The sequence below is a fragment of the Sander lucioperca genome, chromosome 13 (genome assembly GCF_008315115.2).
Source record: "Sander lucioperca isolate FBNREF2018 chromosome 13, SLUC_FBN_1.2, whole genome shotgun sequence".
NCBI lineage: Eukaryota > Metazoa > Chordata > Actinopteri > Perciformes > Percidae > Sander > Sander lucioperca.
In genome coordinates, this window is record NC_050185.1 from 9,464,511 (window position 1) to 9,492,416 (window position 27,906).

At 41.2% G+C, this 27,906-nt stretch overlaps 1 protein-coding gene across 2 annotated transcripts in view; it reads left to right on the top strand.

Annotated features, from left to right (window-relative positions):
* The window catches only part of LOC116064941 (roundabout homolog 2-like), an 83,582-nt gene extending 57,711 nt beyond the window's left edge, over positions 1-25,871 (top strand). For both annotated transcript variants that reach the window (XM_031320346.2, XM_031320347.2), the window contains 19 exons: positions 2,054-2,259; positions 4,684-4,765; positions 4,895-5,060; positions 5,590-5,756; positions 5,847-5,968; positions 7,434-7,665; positions 12,111-12,235; positions 12,341-12,512; positions 13,745-13,921; positions 15,056-15,082; positions 15,213-15,252; positions 16,813-16,940; positions 17,605-17,877; positions 18,690-18,852; positions 19,153-19,410; positions 20,217-20,428; positions 23,307-23,468; positions 23,608-23,862; positions 24,408-25,871. In XM_031320346.2, the coding sequence (XP_031176206.1) occupies positions 2,054-2,259; positions 4,684-4,765; positions 4,895-5,060; positions 5,590-5,756; positions 5,847-5,968; positions 7,434-7,665; positions 12,111-12,235; positions 12,341-12,512; positions 13,745-13,921; positions 15,056-15,082; positions 15,213-15,252; positions 16,813-16,940; positions 17,605-17,877; positions 18,690-18,852; positions 19,153-19,410; positions 20,217-20,428; positions 23,307-23,468; positions 23,608-23,862; positions 24,408-24,409 (2,969 nt within the window). In that variant the 3' untranslated portion in view covers positions 24,410-25,871. The remainder of the gene's footprint in view (positions 1-2,053; positions 2,260-4,683; positions 4,766-4,894; positions 5,061-5,589; positions 5,757-5,846; positions 5,969-7,433; positions 7,666-12,110; positions 12,236-12,340; positions 12,513-13,744; positions 13,922-15,055; positions 15,083-15,212; positions 15,253-16,812; positions 16,941-17,604; positions 17,878-18,689; positions 18,853-19,152; positions 19,411-20,216; positions 20,429-23,306; positions 23,469-23,607; positions 23,863-24,407) is intronic.
* The last annotated feature ends 2,035 nt before the right edge of the window (positions 25,872-27,906 follow it).

Genomic DNA, 27,906 nt, shown 5'->3' on the forward strand with positions numbered 1-27,906 from the left:
GCAGGTTTATAAATTATCCAGTCAGACTTGAGTGAATGGTACGTGCTGCAACTTGAAGATGAAGCTATAGTAATTCTTGTGTTTGGATTGAATTGGCAAGTACAGGGCCTGACCACTGTAAGAACACCACTGCATACAGTAGCTTGCAAGCTAAGAAAGGTTGTGTGTGAGGATTGAAACACAGGCATTTTATTTATCCATTTCTTTAACTGAAAGTTGTTTGTAACCTGAGAATACTGGTAGACAGTTGTGATGCAGGAGAAGTGGTTTGGCGATTTTCTATGGATGTAAAACTGGGTCAACATTAGAATCCAATGTAGCTGCCTGAAATAGGTTGAAATACAAGCTGACCACGGCCGCTTCCCTCCACGTAGGAGCAAGCTACACTCTTTTAAAATCCATATTTCAAGCCTACAGGTGGTGAATATTTGATACTGGATAGATTTTGAGTGTAGTAATTCCAACCTGTCCGACTGATTCCTACGGACACAGAGGATGCCTGGAGGCTATTGTGTGTGATGCTTGATCAAAGAGTACAATCCCAGACCTTAAGTTACCTTTCAAATCTAGTTTTGGGCAGGGGTGTGGTGGTATTTGTAGAAATTGATGCTCGGAGTAGATATACTAATCTAATCAATGTTTTAATAATCAACATTTACTCTGTAGCAGGCATACAATCAGTAGTTAAATCTCCCAACATCCCTTTATCTGCAAACCTACTGTAAAACAATTCTGTTTATTTTGCAGCCTGGGCAGCCTCTGGTAGTGATAAGTGATAAACAATCTTGAAAAGCAACATTTTATTATTACCTCTGTCACTGAAGCTGGAGTGTATGATTGCATTTCTTACAGCAGCTAAATTAGGAACAGCAATATGATGTTGTTGTTGGTTCTCTAATCACTTGGGGGTAACATTAGCTTGCTATACAGTAGATGTAATGAAAATTCTCTGAAAATGCAATACCAGGCTGTCTATCTTTAGCCATTATAAAGACCAATGCTCAACTGAGGTTCCTCACGAAAGACTGATTATTGATTTATTTATTTTATGTTCATAGCACTTTCACAGATCAGTGAAATCCCAATAAATGCTTGTCAGATACACTATACAATGTGTTTATTTTGCCACCTAAATGCAAACAGTTCAGCTTCCATAATAACTGGCATGTCACATGTTTCTGCTTACTGTACCTGCATCAAGTTGTACTTGATTTCTCTGCTATCCTGCTTGAGTTGCTGTGTTCCTCATTGTGCTGAAGGAGGTGTGATGAAAGATAAGGCAAGGGGAAGCTGCTGTAAACACTTGTACAAATGGAGACAGACCCTGATAACAGTTGAGAGCAGCAGTGAGGAAATTGGAAGCGGGGAGTAGTTAAGGTCTAGAGAGCTTCAACACTCCAGAAATTACTGATGCAGAGTGCAGAGGCTCTTTTCTGGATGATATAACATGCTTTTAAAAGATATGTATTGTTGTTCTGCTTGGCATTCTAATTCAGAGTTTTGTTTTGTGTGTGTGTGTGTGTGTGTGTGTGTGTGTGTGTGTGTGTGTGTGTGTGTGTGTGTGTGCGTGCGTGCGTGTGTGGTGGGGGGGGGATGCAAAGAGGGAGGAGGTTCAGCTATGAGTCAGAGTAGGAAGAGAGAGGACAGGCATGGATGTGTTGAGAGGTGTTATAAAGAAGGTATGGTAATTAGCACCACGGGTGAAGCATCGTTAATCCTCACATAGTAATTAAAGCACAAAGGTGTGATGCAGTGCCATGAGCACACTGCCTTACTGTGGGAAAGGCTCACAAAACCGTCACTTTCTCTCACAACAAATCCATCAGATTGAACCCTAACATCTTGGGCCTGCAGTCACCAATGCAATTACTGCAATCACAAATTAACACCTTGTGATAAGGTCATGTGTTTTTTTTCTCCAACAAATCAGGCAAAGTCTAACTAGTTAGAATAGAGAGTCATTGCTACATGCCAAGACCATGACACACAAATTATAGTGCTAGAAATGTGTGTTAAAAAAAACAATTTCCTGTTCCTTGATTATTGTTTTTAGCCCTGAAGGACCGCCCTCCACCCATTATCCGACAAGGCCCATCCAATCAAACGCAGGCATTGGGAGGTGTGTCCCTACTCAGGTGCCAGGCATCAGGGGACCCAGAGCCCACGGTCACCTGGCGAAAGAATGGGGCCAGTCTGCTTGGAAAGGATCCGCGATTTTCCCTGCTGGAGCATGGCAGCCTTCAGATCCAGAGTACCAGGGTGGGTAATTGTGTATTACAGAGAGATGCATATACATAGAAGTTAGCATGCAGCATTGTACGTGTAGAATTTACATGGCACAATGGCCTACTATTTATATACCGTAGAGAATTAAGGATAATTCCAGTTTAGTGCAATTTGGGTCTCATCTGTGTTGCAACTCTATTGCATATGATAACATTGTACACACCAAAGTAATTGCTAAGAACTGGAAACACGGTGACTTTGCTACAATTTACCAAGGTTCCCTTCCTTTTTGGTGGTGGTCCAAGCAATTCCAGCAATCAAATTTCACTGGCAGCAGTTCTATCGGGACCCAGGGATTAATTAATAAAAACAAAAGATTGTTAATTAGTCTTTGGGAGAATGTTTTACCCCAAAAAATGAATGTTGTTTCCTACTCGGCGCCATATCAACTAAATCTCCTGTAGATGTGTGCCTGCAAATAATCACACTGTGCACATATTTCTCAAGGCCTCAAGGACTCCAAATTCTATTTCTGTTTCATTAACTTGATGACCTAGCTTTTACTGCGCTTTCAATAAAAACAAAAAATAGGACCTCAATGTATAGTACATACATAGATACACATACAAACACAAAAACTCAAACACACATCTAGGGGCCTTATTTTAATGATCTGAAACGCAAGAATCAAACGCCAAACGCAAGTAGCTTTGTGGACGGATCTCAGGCGCTGTTGCTATTATAATGGTGGATTTGCTAGGCGCACTCTCTTAATACATCCATATATATCCATATATAGACCGACATTTGCTATTGATTTTTCTTTTTGACAAAATGTAAATAAAGAAATGTCACAAAAACATACTTTCCGATGTTTTGGGCTCACTCTCACTGAATCACAAGGTTATGAATGCATGGTGATATTTTTGCAATGTAGTCTAACAGACCGAGATTACCTCACTATAGACGATGCAGCTCTTCTGTCTCTCCTCTCCCGTGCTGCTGCTGGGGCATTTGGGTTAAGTGGCATTGGCACATACAGTTCAACATCACATCTCCTTAAGTCCTCTAATATTTCCTCATTTATGTCATCAACACATCCATGATTCATGGAAATGTTGTGTAAAACAAGGTCATATTGTTCCTTCTATTTATGTATGGTTTGCAAAAATGGGAACTGCTGGGTCCGTGAGAAGAGAGAAGCAAAGTGTATGCGCGGTGTGCACACCCTACATTACGGCCAAGCTAAAATAGCATCTGAATAACGCGCCACTGACTTTAGTTTTTCCTGGTCTGTGGCGGAATTGTTTTCTGAAACTGCAAAATAGCACTACGAAACGTTTGCGCCGGAACACGCCTCCTCTTTTTGCTGAACCGGCCCCGGGAGCCCAAGTTAATTCCCTAATTTACCGACATGAGTCAGTGGAGGGAAAAGTCCGGGTGCGTCGGGTGCAAAATAGGAATGATACATGCGTCAGTGTACAAAGTAAATTGCGCTGTGTGCAAGATAGGGCCCCTAGTCCCAGTTTTTTATGTTTGTACATCACATCCTTCTATTGCATGTGAAAGACGAGAGACACATTCTTTCATCTGCCAGCTGATGTCAGCTGAATGTAATTCAAATGGACAAGTGCAGTCAGGTTGCTTTTAAAAGATGAATAGTGAGGATTGATTTTTATAAGTTGTTAAACGCTGCTATTTAGGCTGAATCTCTGAGGCAGCAGTTAGACTCAAGGACTCAAGGACAGGGACACGTGAGAGGAGTCCAAAGGGGGTAATATAATGGAGGAAGTGCAATATACAGTGTCCTGTCACAGTGTCAAAGTGCTCTTTCTGTGTCACTCTCTCTCTCTCTTCTACTCTCTCTTGAGAGATTGCATAGTTGTGAGGGGCTCCTAAGGCATTGCCAATATGAAATAGATTGTCATATCTCTTATTCCCTGTGTCAGCACTGATGATGATAATGTTGATGGCTGTGGGAATAGGGGTTGACTATTATTGGAGGAAATCAATTAAGAAAATTAATGTAAGCTCTTACTGGACTCTTTTTTTCATTGGCCGGTGTTAAAGTTTTCTCATCCACTCTCTGGCATTTCTCGAGCCAAATGCAGGCCAGTGGAGGTTAATGCATTTTTACTGTACTGCTAGCTGTGAACCTCCTTCAAAGCCCAGAGTGACGCAAGAGCTTGTAGAAACCATCTGGGATCAGAGTTTCAAAGACTATTGGATTCAGTGGAACACAGCAATAGAGCACACCCTGGAAATCTGTGTTATCTGTATTACAAAAAGAATCTTTATGGGTCAGGTTCATACAGACAGCTTCACCTTTTGGTTTTTAGTGTTACATTTGGTTTTTGTTAGAATACATCTCTGAAATCAGCCTAATTGTTGAAGTTGTAGATTATATTGAATCTTATTTGTAACCTTAATTATAATATCGTAATCTGTCGTCCTTAGCTGTCTGATTCGGGGTTGTACACCTGTGTTGCCACCAGCTCCAGTGGAGAAACATCATGGAGTGCCTACTTGGATGTCAGAGGTCTGCTTCATTAGAAATAATGCATATGAAAAATTAACACAATTGTATGCATAACAAGCATAACATTGCTTGATGTGCTTTGCATTTGCAGATATTCATTTTGTCTCTCTACGTTTCCTCCTTTGTCAGACTCCACCGACCTCTTAGACTTCATGTCTCACAACGCAACAGCCCTCCCAGGACCGCCCTCCAAGCCAGAGGTCACTGATGTTACCAAGAGCAGTATCTCGTTGTCATGGGAACCGGGGCCAGAGGCGGGCTCCCCAGTGTCCTCCTATGTCATCGAGGCCTTTGGGTATGTCTGTGACCTATGGCCTCCAGCAACATTTAGTGACCCCAAACTTTCATGGCAGTTACAGTGGTGGGTGCTTCTGTGGGCATTCAATCAAGCCAGGGCAGTTTCAAGCAGAGAATTCTGGATGGCTTACAATTCACTTCACAAGAGTGAAAAATGTTCTGGTATTTAAATTTGAATGCTAATTATATGGCAAATAAAAGCTCACTTCAAGCAGAAAATGATTGGCACGTGAGAATTGGCATTTTTCTTTTCTTACCAAATAGTTGACAAAAAGAAAGGACTACAAAGGCTTAGCATGTGTCATGATTGTTACCCTGATTACTCTTTTTGACAATGACAGAAAGTATTTCTAAAGATTTCATAAGTGATTATGGCATGTCATCACTGTGTGACATGTTATTTTTGCTTTTAGTCCCTGGGAGCACAGCATACCAGTGTACGGCCTCAAATAAACTGTCTAGATTACTTCTAAAGTAAGGAAAGGATTCTTCATAATTAATTTGATTTAATCATGCTCTCTCTACAGTCAGTCAGTGAGTAACAGCTGGCAGACAGTGGCAGACCATGCAAAGACCACCGAGTTCACAGTCAAGGACCTGCGACCCAATACTGTCTACCTGTTCATCATCAGGGCAATCAATGCTCAAGGGCTTGGGGACCCTAGCCTCATGTCTGAGCCTGTCCGGACTCAAGGTACAGAAATAAGAATGTGTCGTGATGGATTCTTAGCGATAAGCATCAATATTCCACTCTACATGCTTGCATTTCTCTCTCTTTTCCCAGACATTAGTCCCACAGCACAGGGAGTGGACCACCGCCGCGTGCAGAAGGAGTTGGGAGATGTGGTGGTCAGCATGCATAACCCTGTAGTCCTTAGCTCTACTTCAGTGCAGGTCACATGGACTGTGAGTACTTATATTTATTGTACTTCTTTTTTTTTATTACGTTGATTTATGGCAGTTTTACCTTCAGAACAGCAAAACAAATCTTTCCAGCTTGTTTGGGAACTTCATACTTGGCATGTCACTATGTTTTGGATTAGTTGGCACACACACACTCCTAAACATTGAAGGATGGCTACACATTCATAGTCTGAGCAGCTGGTGCTCCATCAATTTAGAATGGTTTGAGGTGATGCAGGAATCAAGACTAATGTTTCCATTCAGGACAAATACATCACCATTAGGTGCTACATGTGTCACTTCTGGAGGCAGTTAACAGTCAGTCCTTTATCTGGGAAATGTTATTTGTCTGTTGGCAAGGTGTCCCTACTGCCTGCTGCTGTAGGTTAATGACACACCTAGGACGGGCTTACACTAGTCTGCTATTTCATGCTTGTCTGTACGACAAAGTGTACTGTAATGGTGCTCACAGACTGACACAGTGACAAGATAAACCTGTGTTTGTGCTCGATCTGAATGGGTACGCGGGCGTTATTCGACCAGGCTCCATTTGCGGGAAACAGACTCATTCATTACCCATTGTCAAGCAAAAGTGTCTGTATTGAAGTGGTTTGTGCACACTGTTGAATTTGATCCGAAGTCCTTGTGCATGTCCTGTGGAAACAGTTACACAAATGTGCATTTCCCATTTTAGATTTCATATTTCAGTAAACTTTAATTGGACAATCTATTACTTCACTAAATGTCAGGTGACAAAACAGAGATGCTCAACAAAGTGTCACTCACCTAGTTGTAACCATGACTCTTATTCCAGACTTCATCTTGATTAATTCTGCGACCATCTTCTAAGACAATGGGAAAGTGAACATAGACAAGGGTACTTTATTTTGATTCATGGCCTCAACCATATAAATTATTTTGTGTTTATAAGGCTTTTAGATTAACAAGTTATTCTGTTAATGCCATGCTGAGGTTGCAGAGAGAGAGACAGAGAGAGAGAGAGACAGAGAGAGAGAGAGGAAAAGAAAAGAAATCTATCCTAATATATTTTGACTGGTCCTATGATAAACAGCTGCTTTATATCACTTGTAAAAGCCTTTTCTTGCTTCTGCCCTTGTTAACAAGCCATTACTATGAGTTCTATGTATTACATATTTTACTCGTCCCCTGAAATGCACCAGCAAAAAAGTAAAAACTGTTTTCATCCAGTATTTTGAGTCCAAAACTGTGCTGAAGGTCTGAGTCAGGGGTGCTGTTCAGCTATCGCTCTTCATGTGGTTTCTTGCTCCTCAGCTGCTAATTAAACTGTATGATTAACTAAGCGTGCAATGTCACTGACAGAGGACACAAACTGAATGTTGATCCACAGCTCCAAAGCAGTTCACACACAGATGTACACCACCTCCCTCATCATTACCGTACAGCATGTCTTCGTCCCACTCGCTCACTCCTTCTCCTCTCCTCACAGGTGGAGAATCCATCCCAGTTTATTCAAGGCTACCGTGTGCTGTACCGGCAGACGTCAGGACTGCCCTCCCCAGGGCCATGGCAGATACAGGACTTGAAGGTTGCCTCAGAGAGGGACATAACTCTCTCTGGTCTGAAGAAAGGCATTGTCTATGAGATTAAAGTGCGGCCATATTTCAATGAGTTCCAGGGGGCAGACAGTGAATCCATGACAGCACTCACCATGGAAGAAGGTAAGCGACAAATTCATTCACATTTATGACAAAAAAATCTATTTCTTTGCTGACTTTATGTAACACAAAATGTAAAATTTAGTTACTTATGCATGAGCAGATTCTCTTGTGTAAATGGTTCTACCTACTTTTATATTTAGTTGCAGCTAGTAATGGCTTCATGGCTAGATAGTAACGGATAATGGCATTTCAAGTACACCCACCCACACACGCATACTGCTGCAGTTCCATGTCCCCTGTGTATGGAAACAGGTCTCCCAGACAGCGCAGTGGGGGTCTGTGACAAGCCTGGGCCTCTGTGGGTTGGTGGGCAGAGGGGGGGAGGGCAGAAACTGTCTCCTTTGACATAAGCTCAACTCTCTCTCTGCTCCTTTGTGGACCCCTGCTGCCATGTCTCCGTCACACACCAACCAGACCTGCGTGATATGACCCCCCTTTTCCAACACACACACACACACACACACACACACACACACGGTATTAATCTTTAATTTATTGGTAATAACACTTGTTGGTGTCCTATCGTGCGGGACAAATGATCAGCTGCTGATTCCTTTTAAGGGGCTGTTATACCGCCGCGCAGCAACTCAGCGCCTCCAGTCATTTCAATTAGCTGTCTTGGAACCCTGTCATTTCAAAGGGGAAGTGGTGATGATCACAGCAGTAAAGGTATGAAAGCCGTTTCAGCCCACGTAAAGAGTTCACTGTGCTGAACTTCTGGCTGTATCTGCCTGGCTTTGGCAGCAGCTGCTTTTAAGAATGCTTTGATTTTTTTGTTGTCAGGCCGGTTGCAGCATGGCGTTGTGAAAGCACCTTTAGGTCAACTGTTTGTGGCACAAATGATTGTAACATAAAACCATTTGTTGTATACTTTATTTGTAAAGTGGACAACTTCCAGTATAATGTGATTAATAAATAATAGCCTTAAGCCCATCGCACAAAGCGACGACGAAAGCTCAGGAAAAAGCTGGCCCTTGAGTTGGGATTGTGTTCTCAAACTATCATTTCCACGGTCAAGAATGAACTTGCATGCTTACTTCACAAATGCTGTGTTGTGCCTGCTGACTGGGCAGGGGGACCTCTTCATGTAGTTTATTGCTTTCAGGTGCTGCACCAGCTGGACTGTGTGGAACATAGCTTGACCTGAGAGCAAGTCAAGATGAGGCCATTAATGCATCCTCCTCACAGTAGGAGAATAAGGATGGCTATGAACAGGGCATACACTCAGAAATTCCCCTCACTGTAGCCCAATTAAAATGGCCAGACAGGATCACCAGAGGGCTTTGTGGACTGGGGCACATGCTCAAGGTACTTGGTATCTGGGAAACAAGGCATTGTGGTTCAGGAATATTGGCTTGATCTACTGATACTCTAGAGCCCAGGAAATGTGCTGCTCTGCACAACTCTGAGAAAAACATGCTATCCATCAAAGGCAGATTGGGAATGTGCCAGTGCCTTTGTGAAACCCTAGCAGAAGGGGTCTTAGGGGTCTCTGAGGTCAAAACAGCTGGTGTCTCCCACTGCATACAGGAGGAAAAAGTGTATTAAGATTAATGATTCTCGCTTCCCTTCGATGAGTTGTTGGTGTGAGCAATGTGGCCGGAGGCAGAAGGCCCTGTGACGTCAGCTGTCATCTATAGGATCCTCTGGCTTTCCACCACTGCCAATGGCAAATCAAAGGAAATGCTGTGGTGTGCTAAGTCTGAGGCAGATGTAGCTGTTAAGATGAGGTTATACTGATATTATGAGACTGTGGCAGGAGGGTCAGTAAAGAGCAAAGACAGGGCCATCCTGGGTGGAATAGAACTCCCTGACCCTACTGGAGTGTATTGTGTGTTATATGGAGACAGGTAAGTTGACATAGCAATGTTTGCTAATTCGTGAATTAATTAGCTTAATTGATGCACTCATTTGCATAACAGGTTATGTTTACCACTTTATACCCTGTATAGCAGGACATTAAGCAGCTTAAGTGCCTTTTGTTTAATTGCACAGCTGTGAGTAAAAAGTGAAATGTTCCCTCAGACATTGGAAGCATTAATTGCTTTAAATTACTGTGTTCATCAGTCTTAATATCAGTATTAGTCACATTATTAATAGCAAACTCTTTGACCTTTTCTGCTGTTGTGACCATTTATTGTAATGTTATCCTGAGTCATTACTGGTATTGTAGCCATTATTCATCCTCGGGGATTGTTCTCGTATACGGAAATTGCAGAACTACAGTTAATGGTTCCTGTCTTCTCCTAATGTAAACCTTTGACTGACTGGGCAAGCTCCATCAGTTTGCTGAAACAGCACCACTGAAATGATGTTTGGAAAACTGGAGCTTACTTGTTTGATGGTGCACTCACATTAGCCAACCAAAAATGCATTTATATATATACTGTGGCCATACGTAGCTACTATTCTGTGTCCATGTTCTAGTACAAAAGTCCAATAGCTGAACAGCTTTGTATCTATGTACTATTTCTATTGGGAAATCAAGTCAAAAGGACAAATGATAAACTTCCCTGCTGAAGTTTTGTAAACTTGACAAAGTCCCAACACTGGTGGCAGTTTGCGCTCAATTGTATGTTATGATTGTTTGTTTTTCCCTCAATAGATTTATGATTATGATATAATTTTGTGAAATTAGGCCTACAAAGATGATGGATTGCCTTAGAAATTATGAGCCAGAGAGCCAGACAAAGTCTTGTGTTGTTTTTAGAATGTTGATAGGCAATCCAAATAATTTGTAACGGATTGTTTTAAGCATTATTCTGTGTCCAAGCCAGATGGTATCTCAGCATAAATACTGTATATCATAAATGCAGGAGTTTTATATTTGGCCGTCCTGTCATTAAATGAGTCATTTTGCTTTCCTAACAGTAGACTTGTCACCATATTGTGACAGTACATCTGCGTGAGTTGGTTTAACAGTAATTGCTTCAGAAAGTCAATACAGTCCAAATGCCTGAATATAGATATCCTCAAACTGGGTTGAGTCAATTTGCTAAATGTAATAGAAATAAAGTGCCTCTCATATGGAAGATTTAATTTCTTTGTACTGCCAGGCTGTCAGATATTTTGCCGACATGCCATTTCTGTTTAGAGACTCTTTTAAACACAAGTTACATTTTTTGTTTGTCTAACCTTTTAAACTTTAAAAATATGTATTGTATTGCCGTCATTTACCAAATGAGTTAACTGATCTAGATGTTGAGAGCTTTCCAGCTGTCAGAAGACTGGAAGAGTTCAACCTCAGGACTGGCCCTCTTTATAAGAAAGAGTAGCTGGCCTTATGACTCTAATCTACCAATGCAGTACAATCACTGCTTGCCGTTGCTTCACTGAGACACTGTGCACATGTTCATTGCATTTCTCTCCAACTAGTTACAGAACTCATCCCATCTGGAGAAGTCAAAGTAACCATGTTGCTCTCTGGCCAGGTGGCAAACAAGACTATCTCGTCATGGCCCACCTGCTTTGGATTCTCTACACTGCCATGGCATTCAGTGTCTTGCTTACATGGATCCACTGCAGATAGCATTATTTTTTTTCTGTTCCTTAATTGGGTTCAGAGTAGTTATTTCATCCACTCAGTCAGAACATAATGATAGTTTTAATGGGAATCATGACAAACTGTGTGCCCAGAGTGGTTGTAGCGTTTTTTCAGTGAAAGATGATGATTTGCTCAGTTGCCTAGACATGGTATTTGCCTCCTGCTGCCTGCAGTCTCTTTAAATCGCCAATCTGCCCATGCAGGTTATCAGGCCAGTTTGGTGCATTTAAAAAAATTACCCATTAAAGAGGGAGTTTGAATGTGGCACCATGAGGCATGGCACTACGTTTCTGTTGACAAGCCATCTCAGAATCCTCATTATAGAACATGTATACTGACCATTTTCATCTAGATAAGATATGCAAAATGTAATATACAGCTACTTGTGGTCGTAATGGTTTTAGTCCATTTTGGGAATGATGTTAGCTGCTGGGCTCGGCCATATTTCCTTGGCTGAGGAAATCCCACTCATATCTAAACTTGCTGGTCTGCTTGGAATGGTTGTTGTAATTAGCAATTAGTAAAGTGCAATTTGGACCTCATATGCTTGGTGTGTATAACTTATGATGCCAGTAAGATAATAGAATGGTAAACTTAGTATAATGAAAGAATGGTGCATTTTTAGGCCCAAGTGCATTCCAAAAATTAAAAAAAAATCCTATCATTAAGATATGAAATTGAGATGAAGTTCTCCAGTAGCCATCTGCCACGCTGGCTTAGAAAGTACCTTGTTGTATGGCTTTCTGTATGAATATGAGTTGTGGTAGTGATGAATCCTTCTTGGACATGAAAAAAAGCTCACTTCTGTTAAAAATCAAAATGCTAAATAATTCTATTATTTTCCTTTTTCTTATGCTTTTTCTTTGTTTCTTTAATTTTTTCACCCTCCTTGACCCGTCAGCACCTGGTGCGCCTCCACAGCAAGTGACAGTGTTGACAGTAGGGAGCGATAACAGCACGTCCATCAGTGTGTCATGGGACCCTCCTCCCGCCGAGCAACAGAACGGCATCATCCAGGAGTACAAGGTAGGATCAAACTGCACCTGATACGCTGTACCAAACTGAATATTTTAGTGATGTACCGTACGACATCACAATGAATTCTGTCTGGCGTGTGGCTGTCTTTGTCAGATCTGGTGTCTGGCCAACGAAACCCGCTTTCATGTCAATAAGTCTGTGGACGCAACCATCCGTTCCGTGGTAGTTGGGGGGCTGCAGACTGGAGTGCAGTACCATGTGGAGGTGGCTGCAGGCACCAGCGCAGGGGTGGGGGTCAAGAGCAAACCCCAGCTCATCATCTTGGGTAATCCACACACACACACACACACACACACACACACAAACACACAAACACACCAAACCTGGAGTCAAATGAAATGACCTCATAATGGGGGACCCATCACAGACTGGTGGTGGTGGGGGGGGGTGGGGTCTGGAAAAAAGATTTATCAATTTATTGCACTTGAAGAAAGAAGATTGCGATTTACAACGCAGACATCTGAGAAATCAATTGAGCTTCATTAAGTGTAGTGTCTGGTAACACTGTGCCAAGTACTGTTAGCCATATCAATAATCCTCTTCAATATGTGGGCAGCTGGTGCTAACAAAATAGACAGTGTTTTTGTAGGAGCTTATCAGTCTATCACATCTTATCAAATAGCTAAAGAATGCCCAGAGTATATAAGCCCATAATCGATATGGGAGCTCAGGCCAGATGCTCTTCATCTGTGACTTTTGACTGATATATAATAACACCCTTAACACACAGAGAAAGGGAAACACAGGCCCGTGGACTGAAGCTTAATGATTGTGTGTGTGTGTGTGTGTGTGTGTGTGTGTGTGTGTGGGTGGGAGGGGGGGGGGGGCTTCCTGCTGGAGACTGTGAATCTAATTTCACAGCACAGTAGCTGCAACAGAAAATCAAACTCTGTCAGAGCTGCTCTGTCAATCTCGTGTCTTGCAGCTCAAGTTGATAAGTGCACTGCTGAATTGATTTACTCTGCCTTCATATTGGATGCACTGATGCTGTTTTTTGTGTGTTTCTTTGTTGTGGTTTTACCACATTTGCCCCCTGTGTGTTTTTTTTTTCTTTTCATTTTCTCATCTTTTGGCTGTTCCTGTAGTCTATGTGTATTTAATATATGCTGTCTTGATTTTCTTTTCAAAGTGCATAATTTGACCTGAACGGATCTGAAATGGATCTTTTGCTTTTATTGAAAGTATTTTCCTTTGCTTGATATATCTTTCTGACGAGTGAACCGAAATTAAAAGAACCCATACACACAATTAGACAAATAATACTAGCATTTGCTTTTTGATAGTTTGTTTTTCATTCACATTGTCCTCTTCTGACAGATGTTTCTTCTTTTTTTTTGTTCACATTTCAGACCAATGGACAATGGAAATGGAATTGATATCATATTTATCCCAAATTATTTTCCTGCACAGCAACTATTGATAAATAAGTATTTGTTCATTTGTCTCTTCTGTGTGTGTGTGTGTGTGTGTGTGTGTGTGTGTGCGCGTTTCCCCCAGGTGCAGAACTGAGGGACGTAATGACGGGATCAGAGGGCAACAATAGCATCTCAGACGTGGTGAAGCAGCCGGCCTTCATCGCCGGTTTGGGAGGGGCCTGCTGGATTGTCCTCATGGGCTTCAGTGCCTGGCTGTACTGGAGGAGAAAAAAGAGGAAGGGACTCAGCAACTATGCAGGTAAAAATAAAATCAATTTAAGTGGTTCTGCACCAACACAGAATCTCAAAGCACACTAGGTCTTTTTCTCCAAGAAAAGCTGATGTCATCACGGATGTGACTCCATTTGAGCTGGCTAAAATGCAGAACAAAGGAAATGTATACAGCACAGATGGAAATAGGCCCTATTTACTTTAATTCACTGTGCACTGATGTGCATCAACTGTGCAGAGGGTTTCATCAGCACCGCACCTCAACAGTCTAATACATTCATGCGAGATAAGTAATTTAACATCCCCTTCTATTATCAGACCATGGCTGGTGTTGTTTGCACATTAACAGGAGGCACGTCTAGGTTTACATATAGGAAATATTCTTTTATCCCTCCGTGAGTCAAGTATATAGCTGTGTGCCATTACCAGAATGTGTATTGCAGCTTTCATTGTAGTGACTTGGGGAAAGAGCGCTGTGATTTCCTAATTCAACAGGGATTTACATGATTGAGTGCTGCTTCTCTCTGATCCCTTCTCTCAAAACAAATTGAGGAGTTGAATTCCAAAACACCACATTTCCAATTTAGAGAAAACTTAGCAACTTTTTACAGGAATGGTTAAGATATAAAATAGTTTATGATTTCTTTTTTAAATGTTAAATATGTTTGAATTAACTTCAATTATATTGAAATAAATACTTAAACGCAGCATTCATTGCTTTTTTGTTGTGTTCTGAGGTGTTACATTTGTCAAATAATGAAATATTTCATTTCAGCATAAACCCTCTTTCCTCTTAAGACAGCCTCTGTGCTCTAATTAGTTTTTTAGAAAAAGCAAAAAAATAAAATGATGATGATGCAGAAGCCCCAGGGCAAAATGGGTCAAATGTGTCACCTACATTTGAACTTTATCCTTCAGGGCAGTCAGAATCATTCAGAAAATGCTGGAATGATGTTAGATGTATCAGCACCCCAAGTTTCATCAAAGCGTGATCAGTGCTGGCATACCATCAGTGATAAATGAACAAGGAAAGCAAATATGAAAGGGCTTGTTTATATTTTTACAACTGGTTACGTGAATGTTTTTGAGCGTGGCTGCAATTTTATTGACGTTAGTATTATTCATGCCATTTATCTACTTTCTTCTTCTTTGTCAATTGCAGTTCAGTCCTTCACCTTTACTCGTGCAGGTATGTCTTTACATTGTGCATTTTATATTAAAATAGCACAGTAATTTAGCTGCCTAACTTCTCATTCAAATTGATGGGGGTGACAAAATAATTGCAATTGTTTTTCTCTGTCCTCCCTCTTTTCTACAAGTTACATTCCAAAGGGACAGAGGCCTGATCAGAAATGGAAGGTAAGAATCTAAATTAACTTATAAAAACCAAGAAACCCTATGCTAAAGCGAAAGCTTTCCCACTCACATTTCACTGCCACACAGCGTAATGCTCGGTCTGCCTTCTCAATGACAAGAGCCTATTGTAATACCTGTAATGAAGAGTTCTTGTACGATGAATGGAATTTGCATACATGTTCCAATATTCCCGCTGCTGACTCATTTCAGTGTATGATTTGCACTGACGTACGCTTGATGAAATCATTAATCAGTCCTTTGAAGCGAGTGCTACCAATTAATGCAGGTGAGGGCTTTATTCACCGGCTCTCTCGCAGTTTCATCTGAGGTTGTTCTCACACAGAGCAAGAGGTCGTGGGAGGAGGGGGGAGGTGATGAATGGGCTGTTTGAAAACGCTTGGCGTACAGTACACTGTGATTGGTCACATGTGGGGATGGAACAACAAAGTGCTGGACCTTGAGACTCCACTCGGCGGCCATGAGAATTTCCTGCCAGCTCAAAATGCCCAAAGTGAAGCCTGCCTTTACTATATCTACTGAATATCAATGTACAAGAGAAGGGGGCACATTTGCTTAGCAGAAAGTGAAAGCATGAAGGTCCTCTTTATTATTTTCTCCCTGTTTCCGTTTTGTCACACCTAAGCAAGCAGATAAGCCCAGAGCTAGCAAATAATGGACTAAAAATAAACAGTTTTGTGTGTATGAGTGCGCTTCTCCACATTGTATTCTCATGTATGTGTCGTTGTGTTGGTGTTGGCACGTGTTTCAAAGCAAATGTATGTAAATGTATGCATATGCTTGTGGATTCTAAAATGGAAATTATTGATGTAATTGTTTGAACACCTTTGAGCCATCACCAAGTCAGCTGTGAACAATTCCCTTGGCGCTGGGCGAATCAGCCTCAGTGGAAAATTCCCTATGTAGCTGCACGTTAGGCAAACATATGCAGAGAGGATGCACGAGGCATGTGAACGTTTTTACAGCAGCTGATACAAAGTAGTTGTAAATTGTCCTTTCTTTTTTTTTCCTGAATTGTTGCCCACAACTTTCCTACCTTGAAGTCAAAGCCTGTATTCATGACTGTTGTATTTCACTAAGACAAAATGACACGGTAGCTTTCCTAAACCTCCTAATGGGCTTTTGCTGTCTCTGTTGCTATGGAGACGGTGCACCAATGTAGCCGATCTGCCAGAGGCTGTCCATGATTCTCAATTTAAAATGTAAATTTCTGTTGTGCTAAGGCTCTAAAGTGGATTTAGCGTGTATTTAGGCCTGCCTTGTTTCTCTGGGGAGAGTTAGGGGTGGTGGAGCTAAGGGGAGAAAGATGTCTGATTTATAGACTTGCCATTTTATGTCTCTCTGTTGTTTATTGTCGCCTGTGCGCCGGGCTGCACCACAGGCGAGAATATGCTGAATGAGTTTTCACATCAATTTGTTGTTGATGTAGCAGGAAGAAAATGAACAATACTGTTACGGCACAGGCTGGGTATTTAACTATGTAGCCAGTCCTCTGTCTCACCCCTTCTCCTCTTTTTGTCTCTTTCTACAAACATCCTCTCACAGCCGTCCAGGGCTGTTGAAAGCAGGTGACCCAGGCCTCCCCTGGTTGGCTGACTCCTGGCCCTCAACGAGCCTTCCAGCTAACGGGGGCTTAGGGAGTCCGAAGGGCGGCAGCAACTTTGGCCGAGGAGGTAAGCAACATAAACAGGCCGGGGTGTTGGAAAATACAGTTTTAGCAATGCCTGGTCAGACAGTCAGTTTTGATGTTCATCCATTGGGAAGCGCAGTGACAGGACATCACACATAAACATGCACACACAAACAAACACACGCACGCAAATTAAAAGAGCCTTTGAGGGCTATACTTTACTAATTTGATTTGACAAGCCTGATATTTGGCTTAAGTTTTGTGGTATTTGCGTATACTTTCTGCCTGTCGTTCTTTCTCATGCCCTGCCATTGTGCATTTTTCCAGGTTGTATGAGATTGATAGGTCAAGTACATGTGTTTATTGTGTATTTGTGTGTTTGCATGTTCTCTCAGCTCATTGGAACCCTGGTGAGCTGCAGGTTTTATATGTGCAAGACAGTAGAGCTGAAGGTTAGCGCTCTTTGAATATCCCTCTTGTGCACACTCCACCGGACTCCCACAGCGTGTTGCATGCTAATTGCGGTAGTAGATAATCACTTTCATTTATATCAAGTCCATTTGAGACCTGTATTTAACGAATACAGAGTGCCGGAGCAGCAGGGAGTGTTAATGACCTTAAAGATCGTTAACTTCATGTCAACTTATCTCTCCATGATCCCTTTTCGCTTTCCCTCCTCGTTCTGTCACCATCCTCTTTTGTCTCAGATGTTTTACCGTCCGCAGCAGTGGAGAAGACGGGCACCATGCTGTCTGATGGTGCCATCTACAGCAGTATTGACTTCATGGGGAAAGCGGGCTACAGCAGCCCAGCGCGAGGCAGTCAGCCCACCCCCTATGCCACCACTCAGATACTGCAGTCCAACAGCTTCCACGAGCTGGCTGTGGACAGGCCAGATCCCCGCTGGAAGGCTTCTCTCCAAGCCCAGCAGGAAATGGCAAACCTGGGCTACTCGCTGACTGACAGACGCCCTGGCAGTGGTACGAGCCACATTGAAGATAAAGCTCAATTATTATTTTTTTTGTGGTGTGATGTTTGCTTTTGGGTCTCTATGGACTGCAGCAGTGCTTGAACAACCAGTGAAAGCAACATTTTGCAACCAAATGACAGGTAGTTTTTTTCTGTGAAATAACTACAAGGGAGTTGGCAAACTAAACCAGGAAAAGAGCCAACTAAAAAGGAGGGAATTTATTTACATATTTACTGAAAATGGACCCCTAGGATAATGTTCTTAATTACTCTTCTGTCTTCATCATAATTCTACCCCGGGAGGGCATCTAGCCCAGAAATGTCACCCAATCATGACGCATTTCTTTGGGTTTACTTGATTAGTGATGGCAGAAAATCCCTCAGTGTTCTGAGTTATTTATGCAGTGTATACATTTAGTAAAGTCATGGAGGCATTTCTGTCTGTACTTTTTTGTAGCTTTGCACAATAGCCTGTGTGCTCAGCTAAATGTCAGGCTTACCAGAGATAAAGTAGAGCAAGCAGGGAAGCTGTATGGAAGCAACTTAAAGTGGTTCGCTGCAGGTTTTGGTGCTTCTTTAAGAAATGTCAACATTTAGAAAAAGTCCTAAAGTGCTGTCAACACACAAAAAAGAGAAAAAACACTGGGTGGGAGACAGGTTTGCAAAAGTTCAGATAGCAGAGAAAGGTAGAAGATAGCTTTCAAGGTGTGTGTGTGTTAGAGTGTGTGAATTTTGTGTAGAATACTATGTATTACACACTGTGTGTACAGGGATTTCTTGTGTAGAGAAGACTAAACTTCCTTCCCTCTTTACCTCCCCCCAGGTGCAAAGGTTGGGAAGAAAAAGAAGGTGAAGGGTGGAACAAAGGCCTCTAGATCAAATGGGACGTGCTGGGCTAACATGCCCCTGCCTCCACCACCCATGCACCCTCTCCCTGGTACCGAGGTTGACCTTGACCGTTACCCCCAGGAAAACCACGGAGGAGGGTAAAATACATTCATATCTCATCAATCTCTGCCCCGAAACAGATGCACCCAAACACAAAAACACACATCGGCAGAAGAAACACATGCAAACACAGAGGTCAAATCCTGCACCTGTGCCCAGAGACTGTGTGTGTGTGTGTGTGTGTGTGTGTGTGTGTGTGTGTGTGTGCGCCTGTGTGTGTGTGTGTGTGTGTGTATTAAATCCTTACATATTCCCTATCCTCTGGAACAACGTGCAATCAGCTGCTCAGCAAAGTCAGTGTGATGATTAATACATAAAACATTTTGTCCACATGCCAGGTATGACAGCAACAGTTGGGCCCCACCCATGTCAGTCCAGACCTACCGACACCAAAATTTGGACAACGAGGTAGAGGAGGAGAGAGGCCCCACTCCTCCCCTGAGAGGACGATCCTCCTCGCCGGCAGCAGCTTCCTTCAGCCAGCCCTCATCTTCCTCCCTCAGCTCTGCCCACCATGACGAAATGCAATCCATTTTGCAGGCCCACTTGGATGAGCTAACCAGAGCTTACCAATACGAGGTGGCTAAGCAGGCATGGTAAGGATCCTTTAAAAGCTCCAGTTAACTACATTTTGAGGCCACCTTTCTCCTATAATTTGATGCATTTTTTGGTTTAAAAAAAGAAAAAAGACCTGTGTGGCTGTAAGATCATTTGAAAGCTTTATACTGTGTGTATATGCATCACAATTTTGTTCAAATACGTTGGCTTTGCACAGTAGGAAAGATACCTGTAATTTTATACATTTTATTCTGATGATAGTTTGGGTTTTGCATATCAATGGCCAATGTTTGAGCGTCTTATAATACTGGTATTTACATGTGTCAGCATCAACCTGCGCTCTATGGTTCTTGCAAGCGATAAAAACAGCTCTCCATTGATTGCACCTTTTGATGGAGCATTGGAAAACTTGACAAGTCAGAGGCGACACGTGTTGGAGGGTAATGACTGGGTTTAGTCCAACATGCTGTTCTGACATCAGTAAATAGAGTTGGTAATTATGCATGCGTCTCCTCTATGGCGGGATGTGAGCCATCGTGGAGGACAGCTGTGGGGGAGATAACAGGCATGTTGGTGACAGCCCTGCCCATCCAGATATCCTTTATCCAGCCCAATTACAACTCCATTGTGTTAGCACAACACACACCAGCGCTGAGAAAGTAATCAGTAAAATCACTGCAGGCATTCATAGTCTCTGCACATTGCATCTCTACCTTTCTGAATACACACTGATTCTGCATTATGAAACTTGTTTTGCAGTATTTATACTAATTATCTGACCTCCATTGCTTTTTTAAATGTATTATGTTCATTAATATACAGTATTTCCCCCACAATTCATTAGGCACATGAAGGGCAGTCCAAATGTGTCCAGCACTCCCATCCCTCCTATGGACTTCATGTCCAGCACACTGGGCTCTGATTTGGGAGCAACTCTCCTTTCTGAAGAAGACGAGGATGTGGAGGAGGAGGAGGAAAGATACGCTGCGGTGTCAAAGAATTTGTGTGGCTTTGAATACACTCCTGGTCACAGTGTGGATAACCTTGAGGGCTCAGGTATGTATTTGACTAAAGTCATTGCTTTTAGCATTTACAGTAAAAAAAAAGACTTACAATTAACTGGCTTCATTATCAGTTCTACTTCACAGAGGATGATGAAACCTTGAGAAATGTGGCCGATGCAGATAGATATAGATAAATTATAAGTCTGTAGATAACATGATGGAGCAAACATCACAGATATGGCCATGTATAAATATATTACGTATAAATATATGCCAGTACACATTTCAACAGAACATAGTCATTAACAATGTGTACAAGTATGGAAAATGTTGTGGATGACAGAAATACGATTGCATTCATAAGTAAAATATCTTGAATTAATCATAGCTGTCATTTGATGTATTGTTATTAAAAGGAAACTACATTTCAGAACATATCCAAGGATGTGTTCATAAGAGTTTTCACCTCATCAATTTTATTTAGTTGCAGATACAGAATATGCAGATTTGGACACATTTATCGACCCCTTTGCACCTTACATATATTATTTTATCTTCTCCCTATCACTAACAAATGGAGCATACATTCAAAACATATGTCCAAAGCTAAAGATTTAACAATGAAACAAAATTAAACTATGGTCTTATCTGAAAATGTGTTAAGTTGCAGATGTAAAATAGAGCAGCTGTGGACAGATCATATTTAAAGTGCAGACACATTGCTTTTTCCCCCTCATATATAAAGCTGAAGAAGTTGCAGCCACTCGACCTCAAGAAATTGCATTAATATTCGCCGATTTTGCAGTACAACATTTTAACTCCCATAACAATGTTCAGTGCAGGTGCAGGAATATGTGTGTTTTAATGTAGCAAGGCAAAGTTTGTGTGTGTGTGTGTGTGTGTGTGTGTGTGTGTGTGTGTGTGTGTGTGTGTGTGTGTGGAGGCCAGGGTTGTGGATGCACCTGTGTCTTACTAACAATGTTGGCTTTTTTATAAACCATGACTACAAGCTTTCCCATCAAAGCCTTTTAATTGCCATGCCAACATTATGACATATTCTATTCCAGGAGTATAATAATGTTTAAAAACATGGCATTGTATGTTCAAAAACGTCATCTTTTAACATAATCCAGGGTTTTGCACAATCGTCCAATATCAACATTATTGTCGGCCAATAGGGTTTGGACCACTGAGGGAGCAAACACTGTGCAGTCTATCGGCTGGCTGAACTATCACCTACGGACACACTGCATAGAACAAAGACCAAGGCGTACAATAGCCCATTCACATGCGTACAAGCCCCCGCACACACTAGTGGTTGTCTTTTAGGACATTTCATAGTAGTTCAGGAACATGTAGTCAGCAGGGACAGTGATTGACACTCAAAGGTAATGTAGAAACCATAGGATAAAAGTAAAAAGTTTGTGTAGGCTTAAAATTATTCAGATATCCTTATTTAAATCATAGGTACCTTTTGTTCTCTGTACGTATTCTTTGTCAAAGAGATATTTAGACAGTCTGAAAAGTTACTTGAAGCCATTCATGCATAGACATCAAAACCATAACATAGAATATTTAAAAAAAACCTTTAGTGCTCCATTGGAAAGCCACACGTCTAAAATGTAAAATTTGATGCATTTATAAATAGGGTTCTTTGTGAAAGTGTTTCTTTAGAGAGAAACGTGAAGGCTTCTCCCTCAGGGACAGAACTGTACCATTTTTAGACTTCATTGTTTGATAAGTTAAGAGCTTGTCTTGTGCATTGAGAATATGTGTTTTTAACACTTTTAATAAGCCATTGCAGGGCAAAATACAGGTCAGTGTGACTAAAAATATTTACAAACATTAGCAATGCAAACATTTTTATTGTGTCATGTTTAGCTGTCATATATTGTAAGCGGTTATATTACAAGTGTGAACAGATTGAGAAAATAGCTTCAGTCCAGTGAAAAAAATCATGAACAAAGCCAGTGTGGTGGCAGTATTTCCACAGGGGGCAGTGGCTTACCCCTATTGCTATTCCACCAGGAGCGTCTGCGCGGCGTTCCCGAGGCGCAGCAGGCCCCGCAAGCCCCACGAGCAATCGCTGCCATTCAAGTCAATGCTTGATATTCCACCAGCCGCTGATGTTATATTTATTAGTGGTGCGTTATGTACGTACTGTTTAGTGTATCGACTATTCCACCTCCGAACGGCAAGCTGGAAACAGCTCGCTCTCTGTCGCTCACTACAGCACATTCAAGAACAGATGAAGACAGAGAGACCGGAGATGTTACATTGTAGTAAACTCAAACATTTCAAGCATCAGCAATATAACTTTCGAAATGAACACTTTTGTCAGCGGAGATGGCCTGGTCCCAAATTGATAGCTGTTAGCAAATGACGCATATACTCTAGCATTGCTAGGTGACGCAACTGTGTCATGGCAGGTGTATTGCTCAGGACTCTAGGAAGCGCAGTAATGAGTGTGAACTTGTTTGGATGCACATTTTCAAGGGGCACCACACTAGTCCTTTGAATGGCTTGTTTGTTAATACATATTTCCAAGATGTCTGATTTAAATAAAACATTTAAAAGCTGTTCTACAGTAGGTTTGCTTATATTGCTGCAACAAAGAAAAATAGTTATTGAGGCCTTCTGATAAAGCATTCAGTAATTCTGGTATGGTAGTATGGAGTTAGTTGTTCCATAAATATCCTGTGTGATGGAAAGTACGAATCATATTCAATCTTTCTTTCAAGTCATCACATGTAGACAATGTGTGTCACAATATCTAGTAAGGAATTTGTTCAGTTTTGTCGATTTCGACACCATTTCTATTGGCTGATTCCTTTTATACATCCACATCACATTTCTGTGTCTTGCTCGACCCAGTATGTATTCATGCAGGCTTAGCCAAATGTTTATCTTCATTAACCCGCTCTCCATAGGTAAAAGCTCGCAGCAGTGTCGCTCAGACAGCTCTGGCTCAGCAGACCATGGTGCACAGGGCACACATAGCCTCGGTCACAAGAGGGCACCGCTGAGTGGCCTCAAACCACAGACGGGCAAGGTTGGGACTCTGCCCAGACGGAGAGACACCAACACAGACGGTAAGTTAAGTCTCTTACCCTCTCAGGCATTATTTGCCAGAGAATCCTCTATTAAAGTAAATTCAATAAGGAGTGCCTCTATCATGATGTCTCATTTGTATCCATTGCCAAATCCCCTCATCTACCATCTATTCAACAGCCCACACACCGGCCGTGAAGTCCCTGCACAGCGTGGGTTCCCGCATCAACAGCTCGTGGGCAGCTGCGGCCTCAGACCCCTCTGAGGAGTGCATGGTGACCGTGTCGACGCTGGAGCGCCAGCATATGGCTTCCTGGAGCGGCACAACAACATCCAACAGGGCCACCCTGAGTAGGGGTTCCCACAAGAGACCTGGCACAGATCCCTCCCACAACGGGCATCCATCCACAAACAGCACAGAGAAAGGGGAACACTGTAGGTGTTAATCCTATTGAGGATGTATTTGTGTGCAAATATCACCTACAGTATAACTGCACAGAGAAATCATATTCAGGCTTTGATGAAACTTTCTTGACATTTTTTTAAATCCATGTTGTAGTTTTATTTAGATATACCCTGACTGATAAATAATAACAGAGAAGCCATGTCATTTAATAATTATAGCAATTACGGTAATACATTGTAAATTGTGGCTGTCACTGCTTTAACAATGTGTAAAGCAAGACTACTCAGATTCTTCTAGTCAGTTGTGACAGCATCACAATACAGTTATATAATGTGTACCTGTCAATAGAGTTAAATGCAATAATAAGGAGGGAAAAAAGCGGATTTGGAAGAATTGTGCTTAACCATTTTCAATAAGAAGGAAAGTTGTAGAATCCCACCAATTTCGAGCTTGCATACAAAGTGAGATACATCCTGGCGATTGTGAAACGGAGATGTAGATATTGAGAGTGAAGGAGGCGATTTAATGTCACCCAGATTTTACATTATTGTCTTTGTTGTGTCTGCTCTTCCAGAGTCTTTGTGAAGCATCATTCCCCGCAGTTGCTGCCTGTCCCTGGACACGTTGTTTGTAAGCGCTATGAGATTTTCTCTCCGCGAGTGACACAGAATGATGTTTGGAAGACGGAGAGGAGACAGAATGAAGACAAAGGAAGTGCGAGATAAAAATGCAGAGCTGTAAATGTCATGTACAGACACAGACACCAGTCTCACAGTGTTAATTTTCACCCCCCTCTTCAAAAGAGTAAACAGTATGTTATACAGTATGTCTGCTTCTTTTTTTCTGTCACATGGTGTACAAAGATTCACACAGTGGAGATGAAGAAGAAAAATCACAACAAAATGACTAATATGAAAAAGGACTTGCATAATTTGTAAATATATTTTTTAATGTTTTTCTCTTCCCTTTGCTTTGCTATGCAAGCCAAACCCAATGTTGTCTCTTTTGTGATTTATTACTGTGAATGATTTTTCATTAATGCTCAAACTGTTAGCTTATTTTGATGAAGCTACTGTATCGTTGTACTTTGCACAGAGCGTTTTTGGTGAACATAAGCACAAACCCATTGTCAGCTAAGCTGAGGAGGAGAATCATAATGGCAAAGAGGGATGTCTATGTTAAACAGTACCTAAACAGAAGATATACAGTATACTTGGCTGTGCTATAATTGTTTGGAGAAGCACTCATATAGTGAGAGTTGCAAGGAAAAAAACACAGGTAAATACTTGGAAATAATATGCCAATATAACAAACTGTGTTTCACACTAGTTGCTGGGAATTCTATTATGCATTATACTAAATATTTATCAGCAAATGGTTACCAGAACATTGTTTTATGGTAACAAAGCAACACATCAGTTGTGATATCCAAAGCAAAGACATAGGAAAATAGGTATGTATCTCTTCCCTGCCATTCACAAAAAGAGTATGTTAATAAAAAATCTCTATATATATTTGTTTTGGTAATTCTTTTCTAATTACATACAGTGACATAGCGCCAGTGCAATATTGAAAGGACAATATGACAATAAAGGGAAATGTCCAGGCCAAAATGTCTTGATGTCACCTGAAGACAAATGAGTTTAACAACAAGTATACATGATGTTAAACATTAAATAAACTATACTAGATTTGTTCTTTCGTATTACACTATTGAATGGTTATTGTTTTACACTTTCACCTTATAAAGATGTATAGACTTCTGACCAACTGCCAAATTTGAAGATCTTTTAAAAAAAAAAAAACATTTCCAGTTTTAAAAAAAACGCAGCCAATTAGCATTTTCTGCCAATGAGATTCACGATGTGAAGTCTTTCCACTTTGGATGGTTTTGTTCTGATTATTCTTCTGGTAATGGCTTTCCCTTTGAAGAATCTTTACCTGCCAGATTGGTTTGCCCTCAGGAATACGCAGCCACATACAGTTGGGCCGTTTTTCAATCCTTTGATGCAAAATAAAATGTGTATGTGAAAACCAACCAGATTTCTCCTCACATTGCCTACGAGTCTGACACACTGCATTTACCCACCAAAGTCCATTTTGGAATTTTGAAGTTCCTTTTTATACACTTGTCAAGCTACTTTAGATCATCTCATATATATATATACCCTATATACATATTCTGTAGCAAATTAAAATGTTGGTTTCATTTCCCTTTCCCTTTTAATATACAAGATCCTCATAAGAAACATGGACTCATACCTTAACGAAATAAAACATAATTTTTTTATTGCATAGTTAGGTAAAATATACACATTTTCATCTACTCCTAAACAGTTATCTTCCTTTTATTCAATTTCTCCAGGGATTCTATTAATCCCAGTTAGTATTAGCACTAGATAAATGTGGTTTTAAGACAACATGAACACTTTTTTGCGGCTCACACTGTTAAATGATGGATTATTTTTCTTGGTTGTTTTGACTTTATTGATCTTATGTGATACTATTTCTCAAACACATCTTATGGCAACAGTCAGATAAAAGATGTGCACACTGCACTGATAGCTCCCAGCAAATTTGATTTAACAGAGAAACATTTCGATCTAACGGAGATCTTTGTCAGACGTCAAATAACCATCACAAAGCAGAACAAGATGAAGATACAGAATGCCTCTGCTTTCAGGAGGTGCTCTGGATGACTTACGTGATTCATGCTTTATATTTCCCTGAAATTTTCATCTATAAGATTTAGTATGTTCTTGTATAATTGTTTCTTTTTCTATTTTTGCTCACTTCACAGGCCACACATGCATGCTTTTCAGACAGTGCTATCCAGCTCGGCTCTGATTGGTCCAGTCTGAGAGTCGATCAACTCTTAATCATGTACATGAACGTGTTTGTGTCTATATGTTGCTTGTTCTGCTTTGTGATAGTTATTTGATAATGCCTGACTTAGAGATCTCTGTTAGATTGAAATGTTGCTCTGCTGAATTAAATTTGTCTGACATTTGTTTTTTAATCCAGCAGCTGTAGATACTTTTTTGGATGTGTTGTATCCTACACTCTGTCAAAGACAGCTCATGAAATATTTTAAATTCAAATAACAATTCATAAGGTTGACCAATGTCCCCGCACAGCCGAGCACTCCTGATCATATGGGGATGGTAGGCCTCCGAGGATTGACGGACACACTGCTTAAATACAGTATATGGCCATGTCTTAAAAAACAAATTTATTTTAAACATATTGTGTCATTGGCCATTGTTTCAACAAGTTTCAGAGTGAACTTTATTCCATTACAGAGGATCCACGAGAGCCTGAAAGCCATTCAGTTATCTCTGAATGACAGCTCCCCGAGCATAGATCTGGACAGCAGTGGGGAGGATAACTTCAGGCCATGGTGCAATAGGTGCTATGTGCAGTGTGGGACAGCCTGTCAATATTTGTATCTTGAGACAGATAGACAGGGATTAGGATTGTCTGCAGATATTGTGCAGACAGGGCACTGTGTGCAATCCACCATTTAAGCTTTAAATTCAACTGCTTGGGTTTCCAGAAGTGCTATGGAGACATGGAGGAATTGGTATTGTGTAGTCAATTCTATACTCACTTTGACACAATTTGGCTGCCCTGTTACAGGGACCAAACCCCCTCCTTCCACACAATCTCCCCACCAAGTGCTGCACAGGCTTCTCCTAATTTACTCAGCTTGCAGTACAATAATAAAATACAATACATAGCCAAGCCCACGGGGCCCAATTACAAGGCTCCACCTGCATTCACACAGTTACAGCTCCAGCTTATAAATATGTGGTTTACAGTGGTTTTAGAATGGTGTGGTCACTTTATGGGTGCTGTTGTTTTGGTTCGGTGAAAAGGCAGTTTACTGTAACTGTTATTTACTGCTGTGATATTTTTTTTCAGCACTCAGGGGAACAATTTGGCCTCAAACTACTTCACTTCTTTGGACATTGCTACAAAGAAATATTTGTGATGGGAGATTCTTTTTTCTATGGAAAGCACAACTATAGTAGTAATAATGACAATAAAGCATGGATGACCATATTCATTTA